We start from the raw sequence: 24250 nt of genomic DNA, 5'->3' as shown, positions 1-24250 counted from the left end.
CCTGACAAAAACAAGCAATGGGGAAAGGATTCCCTATTTAATAAATGGTGCTGGGAAAACTGGCTAGCCATATGGAGAAAGCTGAAACTGGATCCCTTCCTTACACCTTATACAAAAATTAATTCAAGATGGATTAAAGACTTAAACGTTAGACCTAAAACCATAAAATCCCTAGAAGAAAACCTAGGCATTACCATTCAGGACATAGGCATGGGCAAGGACTTCATGTCTAAAACACCAAAAGCAATGGCAATAAAAGCCAAAATTGACAAATGGGATCTCATTAAACTGAAGAGCTTCTGTACAGCAAAAGAAACTATCATCAGAGTGAACACGCATCCTACAAAATGGGAGAAAATTTTCGCAACCTACTCATCTGACAAAGGGCTAATATCTAGAATCTACAATGAACTCAAACAAATTTACAAGAAAAAAACAAACAACCCCATCAAAAAGTGGGCAAAGGACATGAACAGACACTTCTCAAAAGAAGACATTTATGCAGCCAAAAAACACATGAAAAAATGCTCTTCATCACTGGCCAGCAGAGAAATGCAACTCAAAACCACAGTGAGATACCATCTCACACCAGTTAGAATGGCAATCATTAAAAAGTCAGGAAACAACAGGTGCTGGGGAGGATGTGGAGAAATACGAACACTTTTACACTGTTGGTGGGACTGTAAACTAGTTCAGCCATTGTGGAAGTCAGTATGGCAATTCCTCAGGGATCTAGAACTAGAAATACCATTTGACTCAGCCATCCCATTACTGGGTATATACCCAAAGGACTATAAATCATGCTGCTATAAAGACACATGCACACGTATGTTTATTGCGGCACTATTCACAATAGCAAAGACTTGGAACCAACCCAAATGTCCAACAATGATAGACTGGATTAAGAAAATGTGGCACATCATATACACCATGGGATACTATGCAGCCACAAAAAATGATGAGTTCATGTCCTTTGTAGGGACATGGATGAAATTGGAAATCATCATTCTCAGTAAACTATCACAAGGACAAAAAACCAAACACCGCGTGTTCTCACTCATAGATGGGAATTGAACAATGAGAACACATGGACACAGGAAGGGGAACATCACACTCTGGGGACTGTTGTGGGGTGGGGGGATGGGGGAGGGATAGCATTAGGAGATATACCTAATGCTAAATGATGAGTTAATGAGTGCAGCACAGTAGCATGGCACATGTATACATATGTAACTAACCTGCACATTGTGCACATGTACCCTAAATCTTAAAGTATAATAATAATAAAATAAAATTTAAAAAAAGTGAAAAAAATGCATTTAAAGTACAAGCTAAGTGACTAATACATACGAGCTAACATTTAATATTACTATGCTTTCCCCAACCCTCCATTACAGAGGAGAGATGGAACCAAGTATATTTAAGAAAGAGTTCTATTTCCTTTTTAATAAAATGACACCATCATATTAAGGATAAACTTTATTTAAGGATAAACTTTATTCAAATCTTGCAATAGAATACTTCCAAATTCAAACAGAATGTTAGTCAAATGTTTAGACAAACAGGCAAAGATTCAAAATCAAGACAAAATTTCTGAAGGAGATCCTGCTAAAAAGCTATCCTAAGTAGAATCAAATAATGTATTTGTCATGAGCCCTTATTTTTCTATTTTAATTTAAACACTATATTTGAAAGGTACCAAAACAGTTTTTTGAAATGTAATGTGTTAGTAAACTGTTTAGCAAAATAAATCCTCCCAACTAATTAGAAACCTAAGACAATCAAGACGAAAGATCCCAGATCCGTATATATAACAGGATCACTATAAACACACTCCACCGTCAACCTGAGACCTAATTTTTTTCCACCTATATAAAAGTTTTTGAAAATGACTTCTTGTGGTTACATGTTTTCAATTTTCTCAAATACTCTGTTGGTCTGGGTAAGATGCCACTTGTTCGAGGGCAGCTTCTGACTGATTGGCCACAGCTATAGATCCACAGTTAAATCTCCACCACCTCTAAACCCCTTTTCTGAAACAAAAAGAGACAAACTTCAAACTGAGAAAGAAACATACACACAAAAAATTTATTTCCATGGGTGTTACCATGACAAATGTAATGTTTTCTAAAAGGGAGGGGAACAGATGAGTATTCTAATTACTATAGGGCATTATTTCTATAGAAATAATGTTTTATTTTATTATTAATATTTTGGTTCTCACACTGTACCATCAAATCAAGTTTCTCTAAAAATTATGAAATTGGCATATTTTATATTTTGCTAGAGAATGGTGTGAACAAGGCTGATAATCAATTAGTTCTTTGTCCTTTTTGATTAGTATATATTTTTCACATGATATTAAAGTTACCATTATCTGATTTTATTCTCAGTGTGCCTCAATTCTAAGAACCACTGCATTATTTATGAACAAGAATGTGCAATACCAAGAACTAGCCAATAATTGAATCTTATATAAACTAAAGATTCAGAAATTCCAAGAGATTATTTAACAAAGATCATTTGAACATATGAGCTAATTAACAGAGAAAATTCTTTAAAATGTGAATTTATCACATTCGTAATTTAACTTTCAAGATTAATTCAATTAATAAATTTCCTATATTTCAAGAAATCCTCATCTTGGTTACTTATCTCCATAAGTATATTTAAATTTTTTTACCTAAAGTGGTTTTTCTTCCCTGCTACCTGTGTCCAAAGAAATTGATAAACCATTTTTGTTTGAGGGATTCAGCATAACAATATTTTTAAGAAATTGTAATTCTGGATGATAAAATTATTTTGTTTTAAAAACACAAGTTACCTTTAATTGTGGTATCACCCACTGACATGAAGTAAAGATCTTTCCCTACTCTTCGGGATACAGCCTAACAAAAGGAATCTTTGAATTGCTATTGATTCTTTATCATGAGTACAAAATAATTCAAATCAGAAATGGAACCACAGATAAGCCAGAAAAGATGTAAACAACAAAATGTATTTCTATCAAAATTATGACAATTTGATTTTATAATAAGGAATCACGTCAAGTACATTTTCTATTCTTCAAATGCTCATTTCTCTAGAACATATCCCTGAAGCACTCTACACAGGGAGTAAAGTACCCTTTTCCAATGTTTAGCTCCGAAACCCCCAACAACTCTGGTAATTGGTGAAGGAGGGAGGGACATCATTGTTCAAGGGGCTGTTATTCAAACACAGTATCCACGTAGAGCCACAGATGCTTTATTAAGGACAATGAAAAGGGAAATATTTCTCCTATATTCCTTTTAACAACCAATAGCATCATGTGCATGCATTATGTGATACAGTAACTAATTAACAAAATACTCTTATGGTAAAATAAATTAACTCAGATAATAAACCATTTTTTTTAAAAAAGTAATTAGATTTCTAGATCATAGTGACTTGATGTATCATTAAAAAAAGTCATGCATAATACAATACTCACTTTGTAAGGACAGCTAGCTCATTTGTAGACAGGTATCCAGATTTAAGAGCTTCCTCAAATTTGAGGGAAGGATATTTAAATCTCATTAGTAACCAAATCAAAATTTTTAGAGCCTTACTCATAAGTAGTTTCTATATGTCTGCTAACTGGCCTAGTCAAAGCCAGAGGTAGTTATCTATTTACTTATCTAGATATATAATTTTATGTCTACTTTAAATAGTTCTTTTCTATGTAGCAGGCATAGAGAACTTTATCCAAACTGAATCTTGTATGTACATATGTATGCATTTGGCTGTGGATTCTTCACAATTAATGGATGGAGACAACCCAAATGTAAAAAGTTTTAGTAAATACTGATGCAAAAAGTGTAGTAGCCTGATATTTTTGACCTAAGCAAAAAAGTAATTAACATAAAGAGAGACAGTCATTGATTTTTAATAGTAAAAATTTCAAATGACCTAAATATCCAACACTATGGGAAATGGTTTAATACATTATGGCTCACTAGTGTCATGCAGCATTATTTAGCTATTAAATATTGTTTATGGCCTTCTGGGTGCAGCCAAGATGGAATAAGCTGACTATAACCTCTTTCGCTGATTACAATAAAAAATTCTAGACAGAATATAAAAAGCAACTACTCAAAGACTCAAAAGTGAACAGAAATAGGTAAATTAAGAATTAAAGTAAAAACGTGAATAATGACTCACAACAGGAGTGAGTTTCATAGGCCTTTTCTTTTCTTTTTTTTACTTCTTTGTCTCCTGATTTTGATCTGAGGGTGGGCCAAATCAAAACTGCCCAGCTAGGGTAGACAGCAAAAATCTGAGAGAAATTTCTTATTTATAGCCGGTGGACTAGGGATAAAGGAACCCTGAATGCTAGAGAGTAAGAAATAGGTAGGAAATCTCTTTGCTGTATTGTGGTGTTATGTTTATTTCTATTTTTCTTCTGGCCCTGCCCCGAGCGTGGCTAACCCCAGTTACTGCCTGGTGACAGCTATGGCAACATAGGCACCTACAAATGTGAGAGATGACCCATCTCTCTAGCCAGTGGAACCAGGAAAAGAGCTTTCTGTCATCTGAAGAGTAGTAATAGGAGATTGTTTTTGTTATCTCTTTATCTGCTTCACTCTTACGGGCAAACAGAACTGTGTAGTGGAGCAGAGGCTGAGAGAAAAATACTGTCTGGCTAGGTGACCAGAAAAAGGGGCCATTGGAGGCTGGATAAAAGAGGATCCTGGGAGCCAGAAAATGTGGAGGACATCTCAGAGAGGAAAGGAGTTGAAAATGTTTAACTCCTAATGCTACATGTGAACTGTAAGTCTCAGGATTGCCCCTGAGCTATGCACATGCAGAACAGAGCCAAATAAGCACAGCAAAGTCTTTGACACTTAACTACTATATAAACCACTGACCAAAGTCCCTGACTACCCTGGGTGGCTTATGTACCGGGAAGACCTGAACAACAAAGGCTTTGAAAACTAAACCGACAGGACAATCACCAACCACAGAAGGAGAAACAGAACATGTAGTATGAATTGAAACCAGCTGATCATCTGCTATAACAAAAACTTCAACATTCTCCAGATTTTAACAGGACCCAAAGTCTTAAAACATAATATGCAAAATGTTCAGGATATAATCCAAAATTACTCAACATACAAAGAACCAAGAAAAGCTGACCATTTCTCTAGGGAAAAGAAAATCAACAGCTACAAACCCCAAGATGACCAGATATTAAAACTATCAGACAAAGATTGTGAAGTGAGAAGTTCAAGAAGTCCAACCAATCCCAAACAGGATAAACTCAAATGCCCAGACACATCATAATGTCATGGCAAATTGCCCACCATATAGTCTTAAATGAAGAAAAACCGAATATAAAACTATACATAGGATGAAATCAATTGTGTCTAAAACATGTAGATGAAATACTTATATTACATATAAACAGAAAAATTATAAAAGAAAACCAAACTGGTCAGCCTATTTGTCTCTGGATGGGTACATTATCGGTGATTGTTACTTTCTCATTTTTAATATTGTTATATTTCTCAGGTTTTCTGCATCTAATATGTATTTTATTAGAGTCATGAAGACCAAAACATTTTCTAATCCAGGAGTAAAACATTAATAACTCGTTTTCTCAGAAGAACACTTGGCATAAGGACTAAAATCATTGATGTTATTGCTGTTTTTAACTATTGTCACAGGATTTTTCTCCCATTTTTCCAAACACAAGGACTTAGGAAATAGTTTGTTAAATCACCTTTCAAAATGAAGAACAATGCTCTCACTAATTACTATTTATAGAATTCCATACCTCAGGTGGACTCTTATCCAATTTGGGTATGGCATTCCAGACATTCTCAGGGTTCACTATCTCCTCCATACCATTTGAAAGGTTCAAAACCTACAGCAGAAAACAAATTTTTTTAAGTGTCCAATTCAAAAAAATAACTGATTTATGTACCAGAGCAATTATTTTAAAAATGAAATACTATCATTATTATTATTATTATTATTTTGAGATAGGGTCTTGCTCTATCGCCCAGGCTGGAGGGCAGTGGCAGGATCAGAGCTCACTGTGACCTTGACTTCCTGGGCTCAGGCAATCTGCCCATCTCAGCCTCCTGAATAACTGAGACTACAGGCGCACACCACCACGCCCAGCTAATTTTTTGTATTTTGGGTAAAGACAGGGTTTCACTATGCTGCCCAGTCTGGTCTCAAACTCCTTGGCTCAAGCGATCCACCTGCCTTGGCCTCCCAAAGTGCTGGGATTACAGGCATGAGCCACTGCACCTGGCCCTAAAATGAAATACTTTAAAAGACAATGAAAATGAATTTATTGAGCTTCAACCTTATGTTTCAAACTCCATGCTACTTCAGTTTCCCAGACATATATAGAGTATCTATGACTGGTAATGAAAGATGGATAAAATTTCAACATCAAATAGTTCAAAATCTAGTGGAGAAAAGACCTCTAAGCAGACAATTACAATACACCATAGGACGTTCAGACTTCTGTAGTAGGAGGTATAGGATTGTAATACAGAAATAAGGCTTTTTTTGGGATGGGGGAAGGTTGAGGACAAGGATAAATTTAGAAAATAACATCAGTGAATGCTCCCTGGTAGAGGCAACGGGTAAGTAAATTGGAATTAACCAGTTTGGTAACAGGATGGAATATAGGTAAAATAGAACTGCAATATTAAATATATCGAAACATCAAGCAGATAGTATAAGAGAAGTCAAGAATTTTGATGTCCATCTAATATAAAGTACAAAATATAAAGAATTAGGGCCAAAGAGAGTACATAAACACTTAACCCTAGAGGATTTCCTATGCCATGTTAATGAGCTTGACTTTTATGTTCCAGGCCCGGGGCTCTCCAATTTTAATGGAATATGAATGCACATTCTGGAATCCTAACCCCAGAAATTCCGAATTAGTAGGCCAGGCCAAGGCGTAGGAATCTATAATACAATTTAAAAAATAGCCGGGCACAGTGGCTCACGCCTGTAATCCCAGCACTTTGGGAGGCCGAGGTGGGCGGATCACGAGGTCAGGAGATCGAGACCATCCTGGCTAACAAGGTGAAATCCCATCTCTACTAAAAATACAAAAAATTAGCCGGGCGCCGTGGCGGGCGCCTGTAGTCCCAGCTACTTGGGAGGCTGAGGCAGGAGAATGGCGTGAACCTGGGAGGCGGAGCTTGCAGTGAGCCAAGATCGCGCCACTGCACTCCAGCCTGGGTGACAGAGTGAGACCCTGTCTCAAAATATATATATATATATCAGGTAATTCTCGAACAGGTGGTTTTCAAATCACGGGAGAAACACAATCAACAGGCTCCCTAATAAGTTTTACACAATAATGATGTAATCAAATTTGCATTTTACAAACTTCACCCTGACACCGTGGACAATTTAAGGAAGGCTAGAAGAAGCAAACAAAATAGAAGGTTATTAGAGTAATGTAGTTGTGAAATGACTCAACTAAGGTAGTGGCATTAGATATAAAAAATTCCAACTAAGAAATAAGATGTGTAAAGTGTGGAACTAGGTGATTAATAGAATTTAGAAAGAGTAAGGGAGATAGATGATACAGCCTAGGATGATTTCTTGCTACGATTCTTATATATGGAGATTTAAAATATTTGTGCATTACATCAGGTTATCAGGGGGAACAAGCAGGTAAACATTTGTTCAATTGCATTCTCTAGTCTGACAGAGTCTGGTGAATTTTCCTTAATAGTCTGCAAATACATTTGGAGATAAAGTACTTAAACATCACTTACCCTTGTTCCTTCTTCAGCTGTTTCTAAAATCTCACATTTAGACCATGTGTTTCTTAGACTTGACCACACAACACATTTAGATCCAACAGTAAAGGCTTTCAGAGTGTAGGTGTTCTGTGGTTGAGCTGCCAAATTGAATTGAGTACGACTCAATGCATATCTCTTAATTCCTTAATGTAACATACACAAGCAAAGCATTTTCCTAATCTGCATTATTTCTATATCATCGATATCATGTAATTAGTACATTGGTATGACTGTCTCCCTCAATTTTATTTAAAATTCTTCCAGTGCCCCTCCCCCATAAAATCTCTTACTGCTTTTCTAAACCAACAAACCAAACAAAAAATCACCATCATAAAGATGTGAATCTGATTTCTAACAGTGAAAATCGCTAATAAAATATGGTACTATTAAGACAAGTGGTGTTTTTTATACTTACAACAGCCATTTCTATAAGAAAGCGCATGTTACAAATAAGCAGACATTCTTATCACAGAGTTAATACTTACTATTATTAAATATGACAATGAGGAATAAATATCTAATGCAAGAGTAATACTTAAATAACTTATGTGTACCCACAGGATGGCATACTATGCAATTAAAATATTCTGAAAGCATTTTTAAGGGACTAAAATGCAGGATTCAATACTGTATGATAGTATGATCTAAATTGTTTTTAAAACTATGTAGTAGACATACACAAAGATGGTAAAAGACAACAAAAAGAAAATACATCATGGTGTTAACATTGATCACTTCTTGTTGATTTTCATTCTCACTATTCCATTATTTTCCTTATTTTTACAATGGTTCAAATTTAATAATATAAAAATTGACATTTAAAAAGTATAGCATTGATTATAAAAAGCTAAAAGTTAGCCATTTAACCATTCTTTTTAAGTAGCAAACAGTAGTAAAAATAATTTATAAAAAAGTTAATATAATAAGTTTCTCCAAGATTTACACATGAAAAATTTTTTGATTAATATAGGCTACCTAAATCTATTTTTTTTCTTTAAGGGTTTCTAATGAATTGCAAGATCAATGCATGATACAGCTAAGTCTAAAAGACCCTGTTAAAATAATCCTTAGTGTAAATTCATGCCTATAATAGTGCTATAAATTTGGCAAGGGAATATCATGTTTTATAAAACTTACCAACACATGCCCTCTTGATTATAAATGTGATTACATTTTAAATGTGATTACCTTTTGGAGACTAATAGATTTCAAGCATTCAATTTTTAAACACAGAACTAGTATTTCAGTGTTTCTTCCAGCACATATTTTGCACTGATTTCACAATATATTTTCCCCAAGTTTAAAATTCCCTTCATAAAATCCAATCTGATTCACTTTCCAGGTTTTTAATCTCTCTTACAAAAAATTATTTTTTAGAAATCCATATAAGAATTATTCTCTTTTCTTTAAAACAAATAACAACTCTGGAAAGTCACTATGTTAAACTTAAAAGTAAAAGGACACTTTGGGAGGCTGAGGCAGGAGGATTGCTTGAGCCCAGGAGTTTGAGACCAACCTGGATAACATGACAAAACCCTGTCTCTACAAAAAATAGAAAAATTAGCTGGGTGTGGTGGCACACACCTGTAGTCCCAGCTACTCGGGAGGCTGAGGTGGGAAAATCACTAGAGCCCAGGAGGCAGAGGCTGCAGTGAGCCAAGATCACACCACTACACTCCAGCCTAGGTGAGAGCAAGACCCTGTCTAAAAAAAAAAAAAAAAAAAAAAAAAGTAAAACGGAAAAAAATTCACATACCTGAGATATGATCTGTTAAACTTTTATCGTGCTTGCTTCCATCACCGCTTTCTTCCTCAGAGAACAAAGGCATAAATGCCGAAATGGCATCCCTGTTTTTATACTCTATAAATTCTTCTTCACATATATTCATTTCATTCTGTGTTTTAGGATCACAATCTGCTCCATGTAGATGCAATGACATCCTGTGCTGGTCATCATAAGATTCTACACAACTTGACTTTCTCATGTCCTCAGTACACACGGATTCCTGTGCTTTCTGACTAACTCCTAAAGACAAAGGATCCATCTTGTTATCTAAAGGCAGCTGGGCTATAGGTAGTTCTAGTTCTGGCTGTTTCTCAGCTTCACAGCTGAGAGGAAGCTGCAGTGTAAATAGCTCCATGGCGCCTTTTGTAACACACTCTTGGGAGAGTGGCACACTCGGTGGCACCGGGCTTAGCTCCCCTTTTTCTTCATCCACCACCAGAGAATTCTGTAACTCAATAGATTCCAGATCTAAGAATTCTTTTGATTCATCATCAGGAGAAAGTGGCACCTCAAGTGAATTCAGTTCTAGTATCTCCTTTGTTTCATTAGCATGTGGTAGTAATGTGTTAAATCCTGTAATCAGGTATTTATCATCAAACTCTGCTTTGTCAACCAGATGGCACTCTAATTCACCTTCCAGTTCCTCAGTATCAATTTTATCTTTGCAGGGGTTTTCAAAGCCTTCACAAATGTTATCAGTTTTAGGGTCACGGAAGTTACTTGGTTTGGTTCCAATAATGTTTACATCTTTTTCAATTATTTCAGCAAGCTCATCTGTCTGTTGTTCCATATATATTTTATTTTGTATAGCTTTATTACTTAATTTCTTAAGTCCTACATCAAGATTGTAGGACCCAAGAGCCTGCTTTATCTCTGAGTCAATATTTCCATAGGGAAGAGCACTCTTAATAAAACCAGTCTTAGAATATTTCTCCATTTTCTCATTAATACTTTTACCTTTGCTTTTCAAGTCAACAATTGCTAAAGGGATATCACAAACATCCCTTCTGATTTCTAGTATTGTTATTTCCAACACATCTTCTGTTATTATTTGATAGAAATAGTCATTTCCCTCTTGAGAACATAATCCTTCTGAAATGTTAAATCCCGAGAGGCAACATGGAAAGGCTTGCATGGGAACCGACAAAAGTTCAGAAGGAATGGCCCAGAGTGCTTTTGGGTCCACACAGTCTTCAATATTTCCAAAGTCCACAAACCTGACAGATACAAGATAATCTTCACAAATATTAGTGATAAGCGCCCTATAATAATGTCCATCTTCTCTGTATCTTACTATACAAGGATCTCCAATATAAGGACATGGGATACAATTTCTCCTGTCTACTACCTGTTCTCCAGCAGTCTGTACTTCTACTTCTAAACACTGAAGTTTCTCCGTATCAGCAAACTGACACCAAAAGTACTCGGGTCCATCTATCACAGTGGCATAAGCTCTTACCATTCTTTTTTCTGGATTATACCAGTTAAGAAATACTGAAGTGTCAATGTCTGATTTGTTAACAGACTTTGAACTGGCACCTTTAATTACTTGGGTAGAAAGTTCTATTTGAGATTTTTCACTGGGAGCATACCTGCAAATCATATCATCTGCTATGATCCCATGTTCATCAGTAAGAATAACTTCCCATCTGTCTTGAAATTTAACAAATTCACATCTTATTGCAGCCTCACTGGTCCGTTGGGAAAAGTAATGCATCATTTTCTTAGAATTTTTACTGTCAGGAACCCCAAATCCCTGCAAGGAGCAATGAATGCACAACCCTGGCAATATTGTATTAACAAGGTCAAGCCTACCTATTTTGTTAGTATGAACCACAGAAACATTGCCATAATCTATAAACTGCACAGAGAGAAGGTCATTGGGTTGTTGCTCCTTGATCACAGCACGATACCATAAATTGTCTTCTGGGAAAACAGCACATATCATATCTCCTCTTTGCAAAGGTGGACCTGCATAATATTCGGGCCTTGTTTTAACACTGTTTAATCTCTCTGAAAGATGACTAATTTCAGATTCATCTTCTATTAGTTGAACATAAAAGTCTGAAAGGTCATTTATATGAGAAACATATACAGTTGTTTTAAATCCAGGCATTATAGTCTTCTGTGGGAACTCACAAAATTTCAGAGGCAAATCTTTGTCACATGAATCTCCTATTTTTCTCTCTGAAAGAGTAGCTTCTACTCTTGCTGTTTTCAAGGGTGTCTCAGCAGAAATTTCTTCCTTCTTTTCTGTTGTTAATGGAAACACTTGACTATTTTTATTTCCCACAGAGTCTTGATATTGAGTGACTAAGTTTGTTTTTGTTAAACTTTGTAAAAGTTTGAGTTCCTTGTATGATGAGTTGATCTTAGGTTTATATGACTCTTCCAAAATTTCTTTATTAGGTAACTTGTTCCCTACTGATTTACTTAAATACTCAGTACATGGCAACTTCATATTCTCATTTTTTTCTGCAAGAGTTTCAGTTGTAGAACAGAGCACTTCACTTTCTTTTTTTCTTATTCTATCTTTGTAACTAAGTAGCCCCAACTTCTTATTAATACTAGCACTAATTTGAATATTGTCACCATATAGTTCTATAATCAGTGTTCCATCTGGATCTTTTGCTACAACTAAAGCCTTCAATGACTTATCTAAAATAGTCTCCTGAAACCACACCACCACTTCTTCTGGTATATGATCAGGAATATCAGATAATGAACATTTGACAGCTTGCATGGGCAAAAGTAAGACATCATATGCATCACTAGGTATTGGAAGCAGATCATCACTTGTTACTACATAAATATTCCCAAAATCAACAAAGAAGACTTTCTTTGGCTCTTTCTCTATTACTATGCCCCTATACCAGTTTCCATCAGTATACTTGGCAAGGCACAAGGTTCCAGGGTTCAAGGGAGATGTTTTTAAATTCAGCAAAACTTTACTTAATTGTGTAATACTACATGACAACTGTTCTAAAATATTTGCATTTCTTGCCAGCTGGCAATAAAATGTCCAAGGGTCATCAATATGCGTTATATAAACTAATTCTTCACTTCCAATTTTCATATCATGTGTAGAATAGAAGTAGGAATGTAGCTGAACAGAGGACTCTAAAGGCTTCTGAAGTTTTACTGGTCTTGCAAGTCTCTTTTCTACCAAGAAATGGCATGCACTCTGAAAGGGGGTTAGCAAATCCACAATGTTAAACAGTTCTTCATTATTAATTGAAGCCAGAGCAAATACTGTACATTTTAATTCTAGATTTTTTTGCCATGCATTATCTATAAATTCATTGAAAGCTTGTATTGCCTTTACATCCCAAACAAAGGGATTCTGGCCAGTTGGTTGAATTAAATTATAAAGACTGCACCTAAATGCCTGTGCCTTAACCTTGAGAAATTCTTCACTAATTGAATAAATATTCTTCACAGACACCATTTCTCTGTCTCCATAATCTACAAATATTACATTGACATGCTCCACAGATTGTATCCCACTAATAAATGCTCTGGACCACTGTCTGTTTACCGTTCGCTTAGCCAAACAAGCAGGGGTGTTTCCCTGGTGAGGAGCAGCTGTATTTTTGCAATAGCACTGAATATCAGACATTAGAGTTTTAAGTCCTTGTATGTTCCTGGTCAGCTGACACCAGAAATAGCCAGGGTTTTCAACATAAGACACTCTGACTTCTACTGTACTTCCAACTTCCAGCTCTCCTTTACTAGAGGAGCCTGGCTTAATTTCCAAGAAATTCTGTATAAGAGGAAAATAAACAGATGCTCTTTTCACTTTTTCCTGCACAACTAGTTCAGTTGAACCATTTGTTACAAGTGTTGTGTCACTCAAAGCTTTTGAAACATATGTGGTTTTATTCTCTCTCTTGGCTTTCTGCTCTCCTTCTCCGGTCTTGGCAAAAGGTATTTTGTTACTCTCCGTAGTAAAGTGATTTGAAACATGCCCTGGGGAGTGGGCATTTACCGGGATATTTCCCTTTGTTTCAAATTCCTGATACTTGGCATATCCAGCTTGGGCAATTACCTTACTAATGTTTTCTTCCCCTGTTCTTGATTCATCAAGAATCTCAATAACATATTGATGATCCTGTTTATCAAGAATATGGATGACTAATTCTTTGTGGAGCACAGTCTTTTTAAAAAACGAAACTGCCTCCTGGCTCCAAGTTTTTCCCAAAGGCCAAATATCAGCTAGGGTGCACTTCAGAGCCAATACTGGTAGCTGCCTAAACTGAGGAAGCAGCATCCTTACGTCATACCAGTCCACATTTTCCGAATTGCCTCGGTCAACTAAGAATACATCCACACTCTTGTCATCCAATTTGGTGACTATGGCCCTATAATAACCATTTTCTTTCCACTTGACACAGCAAAGGTCATCAGGTTCAGGTTTCAAAACTACACCATCCAGCTTACTGGCAGAGGAATAGAAACCACACATTCTCCTCATCAGCTTACTGAAGGTGACATTGTGTTTCCTCAACCTAATCCAAAACTCAGAAGGATTTTTAACAAACTCTACCTGCGCATCGTAGAAGGCATTCATCTTTAACCTGATAGATCTTAAGGCCGGGAGTGAAATCTCTTCATCTACTTCTTCAGCAGGAGACTGAGACTGAGATGTTTCTGGTTCCTCCTCCTCTGTGCCCTGGCTCTGAAGGACTCGGTCAGCCAAGCAACACGACTGTACTCCAAACACACGGTTCAGATTAATCCCATCTTCTCCATACAAGCTGACATAATACACATGCTCAAAGGAGCAATAAAATTCAATCTTTGCATTCACTGCCTTGCCCAGTATCAGTGCCTTCAGGTCACCGACCTGTGACGGAGACCAGCCTCTCCCACCGTCCCAGAGTCCATACAAAGCACAAGGGTAGGTCACCACCGGCATTCGAAAATATTCAGGCAGCAAGTACCGAAGGCTGCTGCAACTCACTAACTCCTTCCTTCCATAGTCCACATGAAGCACCTGGGCACAGCGCTGGGGCCGAAAAGTCTCAAGCAAGAGTGCTCTGTACCAATGTCCATCCAGGCCAGAGGATGCACACGGAGAGCCCGGCTTGTCTGGGCTCTCCTCCCTCTCCTCCCAGGTGGCACTGGTAGAGTTCTCATCCCCTGTCCCCGTGGAACCCCGGTATACCTGGGCCATGCTCTCGGAGAGGCGGTGGATCTCCTGCGAGAGGCTGCGGAGCTGGCAGTGAATGCGGTGGGGATGGCACACTTGGGTTACGACCACGGGCTCCGTCATGCCCAGCTGCAGCTGGGGATAGAAGTAATCCAGACCAGGCTGTTTTTGCTTGAGCGGGACTCGCGAGAGAACCGGGACCCCGGAGCCCACGCTAGCAGTGGCCGCTGTGAGACAGCGCTCCAGCAGCGAACGGAAGAGGCTGTCGGGCACCCGCCGAGCCAGGCCCAGCTCCCGCATCTGTTGGAACACATCAGGCACCTCCAGGAGGACCAGGCGATGGAGCAGCAGCACGTCCAGGACGCACCCGTGCACCTCCTTGCCCTGAAGGTTGCTAAGGAAGTCCACGGCGTCTGCAGGCCAGTACTGCGGCTCGCCCGCGCCCGTGCCGCAGCCTGCCGGCACCAGGCCCGCCAGCACGCAGCCCAGCACTTCCGAGGGCAAGTTGAAGAACTCTCTGCGCCCGGGCGCCAGCGAGCCTGCGCCGGCCGTGATGGTGCGGCCCTCGTCCAGCAGGAAGACACGGCTCTCCTGTGCCTGCCGGCTGACCACGCGGCAGCGGTGCCACAAAAGCCCGACCTGCACCAGGCACAGCTCGCCGGGCGAGGCCGAGGCGCTGCCCAGCGCCCACTGGCCGCGCGTGGCCGCCGCTTCCTGGATTTCCCGGCTCAGCCGCAGGTACTCGCCCCGCCGCTCGCCCACCAGCCCCCACAGCTGCACCGGGATCACATCGGGATGCACGTCCACGAAGGACACCCGCAGGGCCAGCGAGGCCCCCGGCGCCGGCATTCCGGGCGTCGAGCACATCTTGACGGCGCGGCGCGGCCCCCACTTCCGGAAATTAAGGGCCGCTAGTCAGGGCCTCGAAATCCACCACGCCGCCGGAAGGCGAGTCCCAGCCAAACTAGGTTCAAAGGACCCAGTGGAGGGGAAGGATGCCGACGAGGCGTTTCCTCGGCAACTCCCCCGTCGAGGGTCCTCCGGGACTCACGCCGCGGACTGGTAAGACCCGGTAACCCCACCAACCGCCCGAGGTCGCGCCTCCGGGCACGCATTTACTGCGCTTGGCGCCGCCACTTCCGGCCGCGGGGAGTGGGCGGGGCCAGTAGAGGCCTGGAGTTGGCCTAACGCCTAAGGACCCAAGGAGCTTGTTGGGACGTTCAGGAGACCCCGAGGTGGGAGGTTTTGGACACAACCTGCATCTCCTCAGAGCGCCTTCGACTTTGGAGGCCGCCGTGTGACGGCCTGGAACAGGGCTGCGGTGACGACCGACCAGAGAGGGATTTCCTTTTCGTCCTCCCAACTACCAGGGATTGAGCACTGGGGGCCAGGCAAGGTACTAGCCAGTGGCGTTCCCGACGGGAACGAGAAACGCAGGAGCCAATGGTACGTTCCTAGGCGTTAAGGCCGGAACTCTGGGAGGGCGCCGGGTGCTGCTGCGGGGCACGGGTGCTCCTGCTGGCTCAGTGTGTCCGTGGACAGCCAGGTTGCCTCTATTCTTTAACCCTGTTTCATCATCTGAATTGATAAGAGTTGTTATGAGGTTAAAATAACGTATGAAAGTATATAGCAACTGGTACATATTTCCCTTCCCACACTTAGCTGATACTGGTTCCTTTGCTGCTTTGCTGTTTAACTCTGGCATCCCAATTTTGAAGGCATTTTCATTTACTCACAGAGCTAGCACAGAACTGGATTCATAAAAGGAGGCCAAGAGGAATGGAGTCAACATTCCTTCAAGCCCCTTTTGTATATACTAAAATCTTAACAGGATAACCCTTTGAGGCCTCTGTTTGTTAAATGTCCAAACCTCCATTTGGAATGGAAAAGTGCAGGCAAACTAGAAGTTTCCAGGATATGTCTACGTTAGATTGTTGTTCATTTGCAAAGTTAGACACATCCGTGGAAGCTTCTTATAGTCTGCCTGTACTTTTCCTTTCATTCCACGTTTCGAAATGTCATTAAATACAAATACAATAAGGCAGTGTTTAAAATGACCCTGGCCTAACTGTAAATCTCAGTGTCTTCAGTCTGTCCAGATTAGAGGCAACCACGTGCTTCCACATCACCCTATGCTTACTTTTTCACGGCACTTTTCACATTGTGTGGCAACTGTCTGATCTCTATCATCCCGCCAGCCGACAGGTTCCCTTTGGCAAGTACCGTTTGTTGGATTCTCGGAATCTAGCTTGGAGTGAAGGTAATGAATATTTGCTAAATGAATATGAATGAATGAATGAATGAATCCAATTTCTCTAAAAGCTTTGGCTTTTTCCTGAAGAACTCATCCTTGAAAACTCAATTTTCCCATTTTTTTTCTAATTGTTTCATATTCATTATGGAAGAAAAGCGTTTTATTTAAAAAAATCTAGCAAGACCTAGCTCAAACGTCTTTTCCTCGTGACCCTACTATTCACCCTGGCAGAATTGGTTATTCCTTTTTTTTTTTTTTTTTTTTACATACTTCTATATTATTATATTTTGTAGCTCTCTGTCTGCCACAGTAGGAACATCTTAAAAGCAGGAACACTTCTCATTTATTTTTATGTTCTCGATGCCTAGCCAGTGCTGGACTGTTAGCATCCAGTAAATCTTAACAAGAGTAAGCAATCTAACACTATGCCCTTTACAGTGGAAAGAAGGAATTCATTATAAAATGGCCTTATGATCTCTTGAAATTGTTTTATCATTACATAGAATAATGGAGACTTTAATCCATCATCTATTTCAGGTTCATGTAGTATAACCAAACTCCTTTGTAGACCACAGGGTTGTAGATATTATGACTTTTTGTATTTCATTTGTCCTCCAACCTCCTTCCATGGCTCATGGCCTTAATCCTAGGACGTCAGGGTATATCACGTGGCCGTTATGGGCTGATCCGAATCCTTTACCCCCATCCACCCAGATGTTTCCAATGTCCTACCTTTTCTGTATCTGGAGCAGGCAGCATTAGTTTGTTCTGTCTTGCTCTGCTGTTGGACAGGGACTCCGGTTAATTTTAAAAATCAGGTCATTGCACTGTTAAGATTAAGCTCCCCTCATATATCTCCCATACTATATTAAGCAAAATATCTTGAGTTTTATAATAAATAAACTTTCCTCCCATTAGTCTTGAGAGGCCCTTGGTTTCGGAAAAGGAGGGAGAGGGGATTTTTTTTTTTATTATTATTATACTTTAAGTTCTGGGACATATGTGCAGAACGTGCAGATTTGTTACATAGGTATACACATGCCATGGTGGTTTACTGCACCCATCAACCCATCATCTACATTAGGTATTTCTCTTAATGCTATCCCTCCCCTATCCTTCCACCCCTTGACAGGCCCCGGTATGTGAAGTTTGGGGGAGAGGATATTCTTATCCTAATACAAATACATAAAGGATAAAGGGGGAAAGGATAAGGCCAGGGATGGAATGTGTATGACAGGTGTTTGAATACTTCAATATTATGAGCCACTTCAATATTTTTTATGGAAACGACGCAGGAAAATTGGGCTAAATAAATCATACCTATTTTGTGCTATCTTAGGCCTCTGTATATAGAGAACTCTAAGCAGAAATGCAGTATACTTTACAGTCTATAGTTTCTATACTACTAATTGACTTTGTTTAAAGTTGCTTAGAAAAATTAACATTTACTGGATATTTTTAGAAAACAATTCAAGTAAGAAATACCCTGTTAGGAGAATGAAAAAGACAAGCTACAGACGGAGAAAATATTTGCAAACCACACGTCTGACATAGGACTTGTATCTATCATAGATAAACGACTCTCAAAACTCAATAGTAAAAAAAAAAAATTTGAAAATAGGCAAAAGATATGAAGTGGCATTTCACGGAGGAGGATGTACAGATGACAAGAATATGAAAAGATTTTCAACATCATTAGCTATTAGACAAAACAAAAAAACAAAAAACCCACAATGTTATATCACCGCATGCCATGGTAATGACTACGCTAAAAAATCGCGATAACACCAGTACTGGCAAGAATGTGAATAAACTGCCTCACTTATGTTGCTGGTAAGAATGTAAAATGGTACAGCCACATTTTAAAAACTATGTACTTGCCATATGACTGAGAAATTGCATTTAGGCATTTATCCCAAAGAAATGAAAATATGCTCGTGCAAAAACCTGTACATGACTGTTAATAGCAACTATATTCCTAATAACCCTAAACTGGAAACAACCCAAATGCCCTTCGAAGGGTAAATGGTTAAACAAACTGTGGTACATCAATACCAAAGGGTCCTACACAGCAATAACAAGGAAAATGAATTATTGATGTGAGCAACAACTTAGGAAGGTTCTCCGTAGAATTTTACTGAGTGAAAAAAAATAGTAAAAGGTTACATACTGCATTCTATTTACATAATATTCTTAGATTAACAAAATTAGAGAGATGGAGAAAAGATTAGTGGCTTCCAGGAGTTAGGGATGGGGAAGAAAAGGGATGAACATGCCTATAAAGGGATAGCATCAGGCATGGGCTGATGAACTGTTCTGTATCTTGTGTGCAGTGATAGTTATCAAAGCTACACAAAGGTGATGAAATTGCATGGAATGACACACACACACACACAAATGTGTGCTTATAAATGAGTGACTTTGGAATCTGTGGACTGTACCAATGTCAATTTGCTCCTGGTTTTGATTGTGTACAACAGTCATGGTATATCCCTATACATTTTTTTTTGGAAACTTTATGAAAATCTAAAATTATTTCAAAATAAAAAGTTTTTAAAAATTTAAGATTTCAGTGTCACAAAATACAATTTTATTAGACTACACACACAGACAATTCAAGACCAGATCATTATAGGGGGCAATGAGAGTAGAGAGAGCATAGTCTTTTGAGTTACAGCAGGATTGGCCTCCATTTGTAAGAGTCATGTGACCCAGGCAAATAATTTACCCTCTGTTTCCATATCTGAAAATGGATATAATGGCATACACCTTACACTTTGGTTCCAAGGACTGCATGAATTAATGTAAATACAGTTAACATGTTTGCATTAAATAAATACTTGAGATGCAACAAAACATAGTGGGAAAGGAAGGGCTTTAGATTTTGAAAGTCCCTGTTTATTATCTCAGGGTGACATGGATAATAAAATTTTCAGAGTTAGGTTCTCTTCATCTATAAAAATGGAACTATACTTAAATATGAAGACTAAATGAGCCAATATGGGTAAAAGACCCAGCACAGGAAACATGTAATAAGTTGTAGTTATTAGTGATATGAATGAAATTAAAACTTAAAAATATGTTCTCTCCTAGGATTCTTAAAGATTAAAAATCTTAAATTAGGTTTTTTAAAAATTTGGTCTATTTAGGCATAATTTTTGTACAGTAAAACTCACACTTTCATATTGTACAGTTTGATATTTTGACAAATGTTTACAGTTTTATTCCCTTAGTGTCTTTTGAAGAAACAAGTTTGTAATTTTGATGAAATCAAATTATTCACATATTTTTCTTTTCTAAATGGTAGTTTATTTTGTTGTTATTGTTCCACTAAATCTTTTACTAACCCAAGGTAAAAAAAACAAAACAAAACAAAAAAACCCACAAAAACAAACTTTCAATGTTTTTGTTTAGAAGTTTTATAATTTTAGCTCTTGTATTTAGGTCTATGATTCATTTTAAATTAACTTTTTGTAGTGAGGTAAGGGTTGAGGATTTTATTTTTATATACGGATATCCAATTGTTATATTGCCATTTGTTGCAAAGACTATACTTTCCAGTTAAGTTATCTTGGTGCTTTTGCCAAAAATTAATTGACCATATGTATGTGAGTTTATTCTTTGACTCTTTATTCTGTTCCATCAATCTATATATCTGTCTTTGTGCCAATACCCCTTTGTTTTGATTATTTTCTAAACTGCTTAAAAGCCAATTTTAAAATTAAGTAATATGAATCCTCTTTGTTCTTTTCTCTCAAAATTGTTTTTGATTTTCTATATGTATTTTAGAATATACTTGTCAACTTCTGCAAAAAAATTTGAAGCCTGCTGGGGTTTTATTAGAATTGCTTTGTAGGTAGAGATCAATTTGACAATAATTAACTTTGGAGCAATACTGAGTCTTTTAATCCATGGACACAGTTCATTGCTCTACTAAAATCTTTAATTTCTCTCAGTAATGTTTTATATTTTTCAGTGAACAAATCTTGTACACATTTGTTAGATTTATCCCTAAGTTTTTAATGTTTTTATGCTATTGTAAATAATTTTTAAATATTTTAGTTCCTAGTTTTTCATTGCCAGTATACCAAAATATATTTTTGTATATTGGCCTTATATCTTGTGAATTTCCTAGGACTTCATTATTAATTCTTGTAGCTTTTGGTAGATTCCTTGGGATTTTTTTATATATGTAATTATATCATCTGTGAATAAAGGCAGTTCCATGTCTTTTCTAATATATGTGCCTTTTATTTCCTTTTCTTGCTTTACTGCAATGGCTAAGACCTTCAGTACAGATTAGAATAAAATGGTAAGAATTGATATTGCCTTGTTCCTGATTTAAGGAGAAAGTCTTTCACCAATACGATGTTAGCTACAGGTTTTACTTCGATCCTTTTTATCAGGATGAGGAAGTTTCTTTGTTTTTGCTATTTTGTTGAGAATTTTTACATCAAATACTATTGAATTTTATCAAATACTTTTTCACATTCTGTTGATATATGTTTTGTTTTGTTCTGTTAATTGGGTGAATTATATTGATTTTTCAGGATGTTGAACCAATTTTGTATTCCCAGGATAAGTCTCACTTAGTCATGATGTATTATACTTTATATGATGCTGGATTCAATTTGCTAATATTTTTTCACATCTATGAACATGGATTTTTAAATTTTCTGTTTATTGTGGTAAAATATACGTAAAACAAAACTTACCGTTTAAACCATTTTTAAGTGTAGAGCTCAGTGGCATTAAATATATTCACATTGTTGTACAACCATTACCACTATCCATTTCCAGATTTTTTTCATCATTCCAAACTGAAACTGCACACATTAAACAACTCCTCATTCCCTTCCCACTGTTCTATATTGTCTTTATGAATTTTCATTATTCTAGTACCTCAAGTAGAATCATGTATGTATTCACTTTTGCCTGGCTTATTTCACTCAGCATAATGTTTTTAAGGTTCATCCATGCTGTAGCATGTATTTCCTTATTTGTTATTACCTTCTTAACTCAGAACTATATCAGGACAAAACAAAACCCATGATAACAAGCAGTTAGGCACTTTAAAACATTTACTTTTAAAATCAGAATAACACAGTTTATTTACTCACATATATTCCTGTTACCAGATATTTTCAGCAAACAGACATCTTTAAGCATCTTCATCTGCTTTTATCAAACCTTCAAGTGGCTCCTGCTGCTGTTGACAATCACAGCAGCCTGTTGGGGGTAAAGTATGGGGAGAGAAAAAAATAATGTATTCCTCAAAATTCAGAAATAATGAAACACTTGAGTGGGTAAAATGTGCATGTATATGGCATCAATGAAGGCCAAATAGTGATATAATTTCCATACGTGCTTTAAAATGAAGAATAATGTAAGCACATCACATATTTATTGTTAGTCAATTATATATTATTTAAAACTATCAAATTCTCGATTTTATGGAATAGCTATTAAATTGATGAAGATGATCCTTAAAAATTATGACGTTTTAAACACACATGATCATTTAAAAACATAATTAAGCATTTAATATGGTAAAAAATTTCATAAAATCAGAAGTGTTATTGACCCAATATAATTATTCTGAAGAAGAGAACAAAATGATTTAATCATGTGTATAAATGTCTTTCTCCCCAGTCCCCAGAAAACCCTCTCAATTCAACAGATACCTTTAGAGTGGCTCCTATTTGAAGTTTGTAAGGGATACAAAGATGTGTTACCTGGTCCTTGCTTTCAAGCAATACATCTTGTGTAGGGGACGCTGATATGTACATCTATGTAGTAGGGGAAGCAGTGGGAGAAAGGGGGTACTGAAGATACTGAAGACTTCAGAAAGGAAATAGTAAGTGATCATTTTAGATAACTGAGGTAGAATTTAACCAATACAAATAAAGATGAATAGGTGGTGGTGGTGGGAAGAAAGGTAGATGGAGGGAACAGAATAAACTACATAGAAAAGCAGCAAGTATAGCGCATCTCCAGGGAAATAATTAGAGCAATGCATTTCCAAGGAGGTAGGGTACAGGTATGCAGTGAAAGGTAAAAGTGAGAAAAATGGGCTGGAGTCAGATTGAGAGGGTCTTGGATATAGCATTAAAGGTTTTAATTTTTAGTATGTGTGTATATAGGAGAAATTGAAGGTGAGAATATGCCCAAAGTTGCCCGATGGAAGACGACTGTGCTTCCCTATGAAGAATGGATTTCAGGGTGAGACAGTCCAGACACGTCAGAAGTCTGTATTATACTTTAAGGTCTGAATAATTTTTCCCCATCTTGAAATATGAGAAAATAAACCCAAGCATAAAGAATCCTAATGAAATTTTTAAAATTCTATTTTTTTAAACATGACATCAATATGGCTCCCTTTAGGCATGCACAGGTTAAGATTCTAGAGTTCAATCACTTCAGCTTTTTTTTTTTTCTTTTGCAGACAGAGTCTCCCTCTGTTACCCAGGCTGGAGTGCAGTGGTGTGATCTCAGTTCACTGCAACCTCTGCCTCCTGGGTTCAAACAATTCTCCTGTCTGAGCCTCCCGAGTAGCTGGGACTACAGGCGCATGCTATTTTTTTTGTATTTTAGTAGAGGTGAGGGTTTCACTGTGTTGCCCAGGCTAGTCTTGAACTCCTGAGTTCAGGCAGTCCACCCGCCTTGGCCTCCCAAAGTGCTGGGATTACAAGCATGAGCCACTGCGCCTGTCCCACTTCAGCTTTTAAGGAAATGGGAATTCAGAGAAGTGAAGGGACTTGATCCTAGTTATACTCTTCTGTCAGAAGTAGAACCCAAAATAGGATAAAGATCTTTAGATTCTGGGTTCAGTCTTTCTTCCACATTATCTGACATTCAATAATAATATATATTTGCTTGGTAGTCATCTTTAAAGAGTCTCAGTTTAATTGGGAAGAAAAGAATTACTTATTTTCCTTTCCAAAGGAAGTGTTTTAACCATCAAGTATTAAAATTAACCATTTTTTCTAGGAAAGTCCTGAAGGAATTTGTTTTCATTAATAGAAAAAATATATGTAGTTATAACAACTGTAAATAAATGTGCTTGAAAATTTGAAGATGACTGAATAACAAATTCTTTCATATTTATATTGTCCTGAATTTTTATTTTTTTATTAGCAAAGTAAAAGAGAAATTGCAGACTCATATGATAGTCACAGATTCTTTTTTTTTTTTTCTTTTTTTTTTGAGACGGAGTCTCATTCTGTCACCCAGGCTGGAGTGCAGTGGCACGA

At 37.7% G+C, this 24250-nt stretch overlaps 2 protein-coding genes across 3 annotated transcripts in view; both read right to left on the bottom strand.

The window, feature by feature from the left end:
* Positions 1-1464: 1464 nt before the first annotated feature.
* Positions 1465-22214, bottom strand: TDRD6 (tudor domain containing 6). 2 transcript variants are annotated; one of them, XM_063666248.1, is made up of 6 exons: positions 22118-22214; positions 17730-17778; positions 9562-16321; positions 7779-7903; positions 5798-5887; positions 1465-2033 (listed from the first exon to the last, which is right to left on the bottom strand). In XM_063666248.1, the coding sequence occupies exons 3-6, from the start codon at positions 15608-15610 to the stop codon at positions 2004-2006; spliced, it is 6294 nt and encodes a 2097-aa protein (XP_063522318.1). In that variant the 5' UTR covers positions 15611-16321; positions 17730-17778; positions 22118-22214; the 3' UTR covers positions 1465-2003. The 2 variants fall into 2 exon arrangements, with proteins under 2 accessions (XP_063522318.1, XP_054349570.2); XM_054493595.2 differs by lacking the exon at positions 22118-22214 and having other exon boundaries at positions 9562-22038.
* SLC25A27 (solute carrier family 25 member 27) overlaps positions 22166-24250 on the bottom strand; it is a 28652-nt gene continuing 26567 nt past the window's right edge. The window contains exon 8 of the mRNA XM_063666249.1: positions 22166-22226. Coding sequence (XP_063522319.1) covers positions 22217-22226 — 10 coding nt within the window. The 3' untranslated portion in view covers positions 22166-22216. The remainder of the gene's footprint in view (positions 22227-24250) is intronic.

This window comes from Pongo pygmaeus, chromosome 5 (assembly GCF_028885625.2).
Source record: "Pongo pygmaeus isolate AG05252 chromosome 5, NHGRI_mPonPyg2-v2.0_pri, whole genome shotgun sequence".
In the NCBI taxonomy this organism is placed as follows: domain Eukaryota; kingdom Metazoa; phylum Chordata; class Mammalia; order Primates; family Hominidae; genus Pongo; species Pongo pygmaeus.
This window is presented reverse-complemented; position numbering and strand designations above follow the sequence as displayed.